We start from the raw sequence: 10,894 nt of genomic DNA, 5'->3' as shown, positions 1-10,894 counted from the left end.
TATGTTTTACAAACTACAGTTGAAATAATACCTAGTTTAGAAATATAAAATATCCTAGACAACAATACCAGTAATGTACTATATTTATATTAATAAGTACTACAGGTTATTGACATTATGACATGATCAAATATAACAAATTATTTAACATATATAATATTATGTTTGATAGTATCGTTTACTATAAATAATTATGGACGTTTTCGTAATTACCTAACCAGAAAGTAAAAGAATGTCGTCATGTCGATAACGTTATTTTGAAATGACAGTATCTCACTTACTTCCAAGTTACTTTTTCTCTTCTAACCCGTCTAAGATATATATTATTTTATACATTTATTTAATTTATTTGAATTAAAAATTAAATTGAATAATATTATTTGATTTAAATTATTCTGAACGGGGCCTTGCAATTTGTAGAGCCGTCCCTGAATTTATACATAATTACATAAAAATAGATATTATAAGTAACAATCATTGTATTGTTATAAATTAAAATCTACTCTACAGCATTTGTGTGAAGAATGAAGAAAATATCAATGTTGTATTAGATTTAAAATATTTTTATATATTTTATAAGATATTTTTTCTTTTCAAATTTTCTATTATTAAATTTGAGGGAGTGAGAGAGGTCAAAAATTTAAGTTTCTAATGAAACAGAACGTTTATTTTGTAGGTAATATGGACAATAAAAAAATTATGTTATTAACATTAACATTAAATAACATATATTTTGGTCATAACTAAAAACAATTGTATAAGTAACAAACAAGTTTTTAAAGTAACATCAAAATTAAAACATATAAATATAATAATAAATGTACCAAATATTATTTTTAAAAAATTTTAATTAATTAAAATGTATGGTTTTTGAAATGTTGAACCTAAGGACAAGAATTAATATTTTTACATACTTCAATAAGCATATTAATAATATAATATAATAGTAAATAGTAATACATAAATTATTTTTAATGTTTATTAATTATTTTCACTTTTTATGTGTATTTTATAAAAAAAATAATACTTAAGATAGTGAATATATATAATATATTATTAAAAGATATAAATTTCAAATGAAATAAACTTTAAAAACACTCAATAATATATCAAATAAAATAAATTCATAGTTAAAAGTATTAAAATTTGCATATATACCAAGTGTATAATATAATATGTAATAAATAAAATAAAAACTTAATACTATACAAAAAATAACAATTATAATTAAAATGTATTTTATAATTAATACAAAATACATAAAATTATATTTCTATTAATTATTATGAATCAAAATAATATAGCTGGTACTAAAATATTTAAAGTCTCTAATACCTCTATACCTCCATGTAAACTGCATACTTTAGGGTATTCTTTTTTTACCAAAAATCTACAAAACTTATTAACTTTATTTAATTCATATACATTGTCAACAACTATTAGAACACTGCCTCTGTTATTAACTAGAGCACTTAATTCTGGACTAGGCTCTAAATCAAAATTTTCATCTGCAAAATCTTCTTCCTTAACAGGAATATTTAAACTACCTGGTATACTCTTTTCTATATAACAATCTTGTGCTCTTGAGTCTACGACCAAAAATTTATGGCAGGACCTTTTTAATTCTTGCAAATCATAAACACTTATTCTAGGACTAAATTCATTTTGCAATACTTCATAGATTAAACATGGATCATGTTCTCGAGTTTCAGTTCTGAACTCATGTTTTCTAAATGTAATTGACCTTGGTGTTACATCACTAAACTTAGATGATTCTAAAACGCACTTTTCAATGTCCACTTCTGGTAGATCCGAAAATAATAATATACACTCATTAAACCCAGAATTTAATAATGTACTGCGTAACTGAGTAAGGATTGATAATCCAACAAACAATGGATATGATGAATCACCTAGTAAAAGTTTATCCCAAAGATGAAAAATTTTATGCATGGGAAATACATGAGAGAACATTGTTAAAAACCAAGGTATAGCAAATAAATCTGGTATGAAACCTTTGTCATCCAAGTGATTTGCTAGTTGTGGGTCGTGAAATGCAATTAAATGAAATAATTTTATTAAATATTCTCGAATCACAGTAGAGTTGTCACGTAAAAATACATCGTTCAAATATTTTTTCACAAATGCTGTTAAACATGCATAAGCTACATGTTCTTTGCAAAAGTTTAAATAAACAAATGGCGCACACAATGAATCTAATCCTTGCCAATAAACATATTTAGGATGACTAACAAGCCATGCTTTTAAAACTCTTTTTAATTTTTTATGAGCTACTGAAGACGATAGAAGATCATTGTATTGATGGCATCTTGGTATATCAACTTCAATTTGTCTATCTGTTACTCCAGCAGTTTCTTTATCTATAGACAAATAAGTGTTTTCTGTATCACCACAAATATTCAACAAACATGCCCAAATTTCTCCTCTGAAATATGGTGGAATATCTTTCTTTGCTTCAGCGAGTAATCTGTCCAATTTGAAAGGATAAGATGATAATAAACGATCAAACAAGACTATTCGATGAAACTGATATTCAGTGTCTTTTTCACGAATGACTAGTGGTAACTTTTCAGTAGGATCATCACATTCTTTGATTTGATCAATTAGAGGATCATAATCTGTTATTTTTAGATGTTGAAGCCTATTTACCAATAAATCTAAAGATAGTTCAATTATCTGTAAGTCTAATAAACAACTTTGGTTACGTGTATTACCATACAATGTACCTTCAAGAATGATCAGTCGAGGTAAAAGTAAAATAGATGATTCATTTCTTAATAAGCCTTTTTTTTTTAATGCCCATTCAGCATCTCCACCGGCTAGTTTCCATAAATAATAAACTTGGTTCAGTTTCATTTGACGCAATGGATGTTTACATGAATAACATTTATTTGTTAATATTTTTGAATTCTCATAAAGAGAAAATATCTTATGATCATACAGCTCTTTTGGACACATTCTTTTAGTAGCATCCATACAAATGCATTTACTGAGAAAGTCTTTCAATTCAGTAGGGAATGACTGATACATTGTTAAACGGCCCATTTCACGAGCAAGTCTCATTACAACGTCTGTACAATGCGTTAACGATAATATTTTCCGAATTATCTGACTAAGCTTAAGTGTTGGCCAAAGTTGTGCTCCCAACAACAATTCTAAAACAATAATACCCAATGACCAAGAATCTGTTTTAGGACCAGATTTATTTGAAGCTCTATCAAGTACTAACACTTCAGGTGCAGTATATTTAAGTTTCCCAATAGGAAAAGTAATATTTTTACCACTATTTGTCATATAATAAATTCCATAATTAAATAATTTAACATTATCTTCATCATCTAATAATATATATTGCGGAGTTAAAAATCGATGCACTAAACCATTATCATTTAAATAAGTCAATGCGGACAAAACTTTATGGGTCCAACTTAGTACTTTCTCCAATGGTAATAACAACGAACAATTTTTTGATTCAGTCCATACAGATCGATTAAAATACTGAGAAACCAAAATGATGCGTCCATGCTGTTTCCGAATAAAATCCAAATGTGACACTAAATTTGAATGATTTAAAGTCTTTAGTTTTTGAGCATTTCCTAAAATTGTAATAGAATTAGGAGTTAATGGTAGGCCATTAGCACCACAAGACTCTGAAGTATGTTGAGCAGCAAATAGAGTTTGAACACCAAATAATGGAGGAACAGGAGCATCCACACAGTTGCAAGTCATGATATATGTTTAATGAAAATTATCTAAAATAAATTTAAAAAAAAAAATAAGTATCATTGATTATTACAATATTAAAAATATCTTCTTAATTACTAAATAAAAACTGTTATTTCGTGAAAATAAATAAAAATGTATGTTTTAATTTTGTTTCTACAATTCCTTAAAATGCATAGTAATATATCACATTAATCAATTAAATAATATTTTTGTTTATATATAATGCATTTCTTAAATCATAGAATTAAAAAAAGGTATGAAATGATTATTTTCAGTCACTAATACACTTGTATATTATTTATAATTTAAATTTATAGTATAGCTACAGATTCTTTTATGAATAAATCCAACACTAAATTATTAATAATAATTATAAAATACTAATTCAGCATTTAAATTATTTATACCTACTTAAATATTATTATGGTTAATATTTCATGTTTTAAAAAATTAATAGCTGATATATTTTAATATTATACAAAAAAAAAAAATTACGTATCTTATTATTTATAATTTATGCATTGTCAAATAATATTTTATTATTTGATTTTATAATATATAGTCACATAAATGTATAAATATAGAATTTTAAAATACCAGCAAACATTTACAATTTTTTAAATCCAAACTTAAAACATGAAATCCTTAAAATTTGTTTTTTTTTACTTAAATTGCATTTATATAATTTAAAATCGCTAGAACAGTAACGCCAAACCCTATGTTAATGTAAGACAATAAAATTTTCCTACATATAAAATTGGTAATGGGTGAGTAAATCTATTTTAGTAGCTTAAAAAACCGAATGTATGGTGGGTGGGAGTTTGTTTTAAATGTTTGTTCTGCATATTTTTTTTTAGTTCGGCGTCACTGCACTAGAACTAGATTATAACTGACTAGCAATGTCTATATACTATGTTTGAATTACTCATAATTAGAGACCAAAATGTTATGCATTTGCATGTTCATACTGAATGTATAAACTTATACGAGGATTAAAAATGTAGGCGATTCAAACCCAAATGATTCCATAGCACAAATTTAATTTTGCATATAATGATATATTTGGAAGGTTGGGGCATATTTTTTCATAAACGCATATAATGTGCATATTTTTTACAATCTTAGTAAATAATCAAATTATTTCACGTTTTTATCTTGGAAATTATAATTTTTAAATACTGCTATACAGGTGAAAAAAATTACCATCAGGCATCAACACAGTATAGAATTTTATCTTCTCTAGTTCGATACAGTGTTAATAAACTATTATCTAACAAATTAAATTACTTTTAAAGTTGTATAAAAATTAAACATTCATTTATTGGCAACACCGCAGATTTTGTTATATTTTATTTGTTTAAACTATTTTAATAGCATAAAATGATGTTTCTTTTTTAATATTTAAATATTTTGTTGATATACTTAAATATTGAAAGGTCCAACACCACTAGTTTCGTTATATTTATTTGTTTTATTTGTTCTAATGTTTGTAGTTGTTTAAAATAATGTAAATTTATGATGCATATTTGAATATATTTACATCACATTTGCTACATTATTAGAACATATAATTCCGGTCTCTACTAATAATATATAAGTTGATATTATCCAAGTTGTTATACTTACAGGTTAAAAGGCACATGAATTATGGTATTAAAAATAATATTGTTCAAATCACTATAGTGTGTATTTAATTTATATACCAAAATACCAAATTTAAACATTTAAAATTTAAATTTGTGTAAAAAGTAAAAACAATAAGTAAACGCGTTGTTAAATAATCAAATTTTTAAAAAACAACTTTAATCTTTTATCAAAAATCGAAATGTGTTATCATTGCAATACTTTGAAAATAAACCTTATACCAGTATATTCATTTATTTTTTGTTACCACAGTTACTACTTATAACGTTGCGTAACCATGTTTTAGCTCTCGGATAGTAAAATTCTGGTTTAATTCAGGGAGACCGTATACCGACTACCGAGCTTATCAGTATAAACAAAATTATTTTCTAATTTGTATTCAAAATGTTCTGAAATGCAATAAATCTTTATTTCGTATTTTCATATGACTTTAAGATTTTCTTTTGAATTCAGTAGTTTTCTAAAATAGGTGCTGAACTGCTGACATTATCGATACCTACTGCAGACAATATCATTCATAATGCCCCGGCTGAAGAAGAGATCATTGGAAACCAAAGCTAGAATATCGCGAATGAAACGAGCCGAAAAACGAAGAGAACAAATTTTGATTTTAAAGACACAAGCCGAAGAAATGGAAATTTTATGGTATGAACCATGATTTAACATTTATTATTTTTATAGTAATCTATAAAATTTAATTATTTCAACCCACCTAATTGTTTACAAATCAAGAATGTATTTTAATCCTTAATTACTAGTTTGTATTACATTGATTTACTGTTAGGAGTTATTAATTATATTTATGTTCAAGTAAAATTTGAATTTAGTATAAAAACCTATCTAGTATTGAATTCAATTTTACTTATTGATAAATTACTAATCCTGAAATATAATTATGACTAAATAATTACTGGCTAGATAACGCCTACACTAAATACCTATAGTATATAAGTATATAATCAATTAAAGCTTATTCCAACCAAAAAACAATGTACAAATTTGTTATTACCTTTCTATGATATGTTAAAATTTAATTGTTTCATAATACTGTTAATAAATATTATTCATGTAATATATTTACTTTTAAATTATTAAAAACTATTATTGATTTCATAAAATATGTTATTTAATTTAAAATCATAATAAAATATATATATAATATAATGATGAAGGCCTAAATTCTGAAATATACAATAAAATTTGTTCAAAAGGATCTGCTTAACTAAGTTTTAGCCACTATATAAACTCATCTAAATAAGACTAAAAAATATTTCAAAAAATACCACATTATTATTTTTTTCTTCATTTTAAAGCATCCCACATTTTGATAGTGAGTTCCAACAATAGGGTCCATAAAATTGTATTTTTGGTTAACATAACTATGATGATAACCTACTATTTATATATGGCTATCAGAAAATATTATTTATTGACCACAACAGGGCAATAACAGATTAATGCCTAAAACAGTTTTTATATTCCATTAATACAATGTATCAATGAAAAATTATAAATATAAAGTATAAAATTTATAAAATTATAAATTATTATTATGTCATAATAATATATGATATTAATGTAGATAGTTATGTAATAATGATATTAGCATAGTTATTTAAATAAACATAATTATTAAATATCTAACAAATTGACCATTAAATAATTTGATGTACTCTATACTTAAACATTTATAAATTGGTATAAAACATATTTTACAATATTATGCCTAACATATCAATTATATATTTAGTCGTGGCATAAGAAGTGAAGGAGCTCTTGTACCACCTATCAGACAAACAGCGTCAATATTTAAACAGCCAGTTACTGTTCATAAGAACCAGGAAGGAAAAGTCAAAGCAGACTTCAAACACGGGAGACAAGAAAAACCTAGACAAGTAAATCAGTATATATATTGATTTATAGGCAGGGGCAGACTGGGCCGACAGGCAGATAGACAAACGCCACCCTGGGCTGTTAGGATTTTTGACCTTACGATAATAATTATATATTTTAGTTGACAATTAAGGACACAAATCATTTTTTTAAATTGATGATAATTGAATAATTGGGAGAGAGAAGAGCCACTAATTGTATCTATCTATGCTATTACTATTAAGAAATGTATGCTGGTATAACCTAACCTACCTGAGCGGCTGGGCCTTTATCTATGATCGCTCGGGTTGATTGCTTACGCCTGTCCGCCCCTGTCTATAGGACATTGGGGCCTATTATTAATATCATTTGCTATAGGTATTTTGGGAAAAAAGACTCGAAGGTATTCGAGCATCAGAAAAAGATGGTTATGAATTAGGTACCAGATGGACTGGTCTATTGCGACCAGCTGGTCCTCATGTTAGTGATGATACTCTATTGCAGAGTGTAGCTACTGCATTACATGTATGCGCTATGCCAGTGACTGGACAACCTCCGATGCGATCTCATTATGACAAAGAAATTGTATATCGGATTCCAGATCAACCACTTGTCCAGGTATGGTATATATTAAAATAACAACCTATTTAAAAATGTAGTTAAATAAACCAATATGATAAACACATATTTGTATGTAAAATTAACATTGTTTATTTTTATAGGAGGTGAGTGTAACTGTCGAAGACATCAAAAGTCAAGAAGAACGTGTAATAGCAGCCAGAAAACGACTTCAAGAAATAATGGTAAAAATAAAATAAAATTTTAGTACATTTTTTTCTCATTTTTTTAAAATTTTTATCTTTTATGACTTAATTAATATTAATTATAATATGCAAATAAATTGATATTTTTTTTGATTTAATGCTGTTGTGTGTGTCTTTTTAAAAATGTTATGGCCTGTAACTACTTAAATATGCTAATTGTTGAAATATAAATAATAAATACTCAAAGTTCTCTTAAAATCTCATAGATGTTAAGTGTATACATTTACAACAGTAGTTACATGTAGTTACAACCTTTACAGTGTAAAATAAAATAACTTAATAACTAATTGTGGATAATAACTTTCCTCTCTTAAAATTATAGTTGCCAAGATTTTTTTACCCATACAATTAATACATTTAAACTTATAGTTAAAATACTTATTGTAATAATTTATATTTCTAATAAGAAAAATGAATACTAAACTTAAGAAGCATCTTGTGTTATATTTAATCTTTCAGTTCACAAGCTGTAATTAAATATCTGATTATTTCTAAATTTATATTTTAAGCTTTCTTATAATATAATAAAAATCCAAATCCAATGTGACCTGTAAAAATTCTTCTGTTTTTAAATATATTTGAAACAATCTTTGTGCCATAATTGACTTTTAAACATAGCCTTATTCATATAAAATAGGGACATAAAATAAATTCTACTAAAATATAAAAGTAATTATTCAAGATTTTTTTTATCCAAAAGCTAAAAAAATTCAATTTGTTTAAGAAGTATTACAGTTTATAAATTACACAGTTGTGCTATTTTTATTGAATTGAATTTATCAAAAATATTTCAAGTTATAATGAAATGGTAATATTAACTTTTGTTAACATCATACTTATTTATTTATTATAATCTTATCTAACTATTGAAATAATAATTTTGGAAAAGTTTTGTTGGAGAATTTTTTTTTTTAAGTGTATATCATATTAAATTAATTTATTAACTAACTATTAAGAGAGCAACTTCTTGTCGTCAAATAATACATTTTATATCAGTAGAAATTTAATAAAATTGTCAAAATTAAGAAGTCAAACAGATAATCACTTGAAAGGACATTACACCCAGAAACCCATCAATATTGTCTTAGTCTTACAAATATGAAAACAATATTTCGAATTTGCATCCAGTAAAACTAATTTTATGTTGTTAGATTTATTATATGAGTGAATTGAGTATTAATTACCTATTATCAATCTTAAAAGTTCTTACCTATAGTTTATGTTTGTACAATGTATGTTGATTTTTATATTTTAATTTCTCAAAACATTTTTAAATATTATAGTATTATTTTACTATACTCGTAAGTTTGTAATAACCAATAGGTCAATCACTCTAGTATAAAATATAAATTATTATATTAACACAAATCTGCAGTGCTGTACACATTAGTACCTGCTGTGCTAGTTATTCAAGTTCACTAGCAGCTTAGACAACATAAATTATTTCTAGAAAAGAATTAATTTCTATATAAATTTATAATTACAATTAAAATGTGTTGTACTCATAAATAAAATCAATTATATTTTGAGTTTATAAAACAAGATTAATCTGACTTTAAAGCACTATAAATACAATACAACTAGTAATATATGCTTTTGGGAGATCAATACTTAGATTTACAAGTGAACACCTTTGTTACTTTGTTGCATTAAACAGACTGAACACTGAACCTCCAAATAACATATTTCGTTGAAATCAAAAATTAGTTTTAAATTAATAACAATTCCAAGTATTCCAACGCTAACCTAACCATAAGGGTGACATGAACCATAAATCCAAAAAGGTTGAGAACCACTGATGTAAGGTATTCGGCAGCTGATATGCGTAGTCTTACCAGTCGTGCCGATTGCGATTCACTCATGATCGTTTTTATCGGTCGCCGACCAAACGCTAGTCTGATCGAACAAAAATATAGATTTAATACCATGCGCGGGTATAATCTCCTCTTAATTACGTACCATCCTAATGCAAAAAAAAATATTTCTAATTATGGCATTGATGAACATGCCTAATTTTATAAATGTATAATGTATTTAAAATATTTTACCTATGCTAAAGAGATAAATAAACCGAATTTTTCTTTCAAATTAATTTAGTAACGACAATATTAAAATAAAATACGTTGCCCATAGCCAATATATTACTAAATTAAAATTAGGCTTACCTTTTAAGTGGCTTGTGACATGGACGATCTGATCCTGCGCAGTTTGTGAACCCACGGTGTTCATGTATAATACGTATTCTTTGTGAAAAATATTATACTAAAACGTTTACCTACCTGAAGTGTGTCAACTTATATATTTATATTATGCGTATGTCTATAAACATTTTATAATGCACTAATACTTATAGTGCTCGGCGAATATTGCTTTTGTATTATTCCATTTCAATATTTCCAAAGGTATATTATTATATATTATAATACTGCCGTGCTGTTTTGGCCACACAAACCAATCTTCGACACGGGACTGCGGATTATTTATTATAGCTACAGCATCATCCACTAACCCAAAGGGCAAAGAAATACTGCACACACTGTGAGACATCTTTATTATGTATTATATATGATCCATGTATAAACCTATAATAAATTATATTTTTTTTTCAACCATAAACATTCACTTTTGCATTTACCCTTTGCTTCACCACCACTAAGAAACCTCTCATTATATTCGACCGATTCTATAATGTGTAAACCAGGGGTCACTAACTGGTGGGCCGTAGTCACATATCTTATTGATCCCAATGGTCGTGTAATTTCAAAATATATAATTACATTTTTACATTTTTATAAACATAATGTGTA

General features: G+C 25.9%; 2 protein-coding genes across 2 annotated transcripts; one reads left to right on the top strand and one right to left on the bottom strand.

The window, feature by feature from the left end:
- Positions 1 to 1,273: 1,273 nt before the first annotated feature.
- LOC112598758 (TBC domain-containing protein kinase-like protein) lies at positions 1,274 to 5,470 on the bottom strand. Its single transcript, XM_025345353.1, has 2 exons — positions 5,374 to 5,470; positions 1,274 to 3,773 (listed from the first exon to the last, which is right to left on the bottom strand). Exon 2 carries the CDS (start codon positions 3,748 to 3,750, stop codon positions 1,291 to 1,293), a length of 2,460 nt encoding a protein of 819 aa, XP_025201138.1. The 5' UTR covers positions 3,751 to 3,773; positions 5,374 to 5,470; the 3' UTR covers positions 1,274 to 1,290.
- A 273-nt stretch (positions 5,471 to 5,743) lies between these two features.
- Positions 5,744 to 8,137, top strand: LOC112598984 (methyl-CpG-binding domain protein 2). The gene is made up of 4 exons (XM_025345668.1): positions 5,744 to 6,036; positions 7,142 to 7,286; positions 7,642 to 7,881; positions 7,986 to 8,137. The coding sequence occupies exons 1-4, from the start codon at positions 5,912 to 5,914 to the stop codon at positions 8,079 to 8,081; spliced, it is 606 nt and encodes a 201-aa protein (XP_025201453.1). The 5' UTR covers positions 5,744 to 5,911; the 3' UTR covers positions 8,082 to 8,137.
- Positions 8,138 to 10,894: the final 2,757 nt, after the last annotated feature.

The sequence above is a fragment of the Melanaphis sacchari genome, unplaced genomic scaffold, assembly GCF_002803265.2.
Source record: "Melanaphis sacchari strain LSU unplaced genomic scaffold, SCAv2.0 Contig4_pilon_pilon, whole genome shotgun sequence".
NCBI lineage: Eukaryota > Metazoa > Arthropoda > Insecta > Hemiptera > Aphididae > Melanaphis > Melanaphis sacchari.
The sequence above is the reverse complement of the archived record's forward strand: the minus strand, read 5'-3'. Positions and strand labels throughout refer to the sequence as shown.

Coding starts and splice junctions, on each gene's coding strand:
- LOC112598984 (XM_025345668.1), top strand. CDS start 5,912: ATGCCCCGGCTGAAGAAGAGATCATTGGAAACCAAAGCTAGAATATCG. Junction 6,037..7,141: donor GAAGAAATGGAAATTTTATG/GTATGAACCATG, acceptor TTATATATTTAG/TCGTGGCATAAGAAGTGAAG. Junction 7,287..7,641: donor GACAAGAAAAACCTAGACAA/GTAAATCAGTAT, acceptor CATTTGCTATAG/GTATTTTGGGAAAAAAGACT.
- LOC112598758 (XM_025345353.1), bottom strand. CDS start 3,750: ATGACTTGCAACTGTGTGGATGCTCCTGTTCCTCCATTATTTGGTGTT.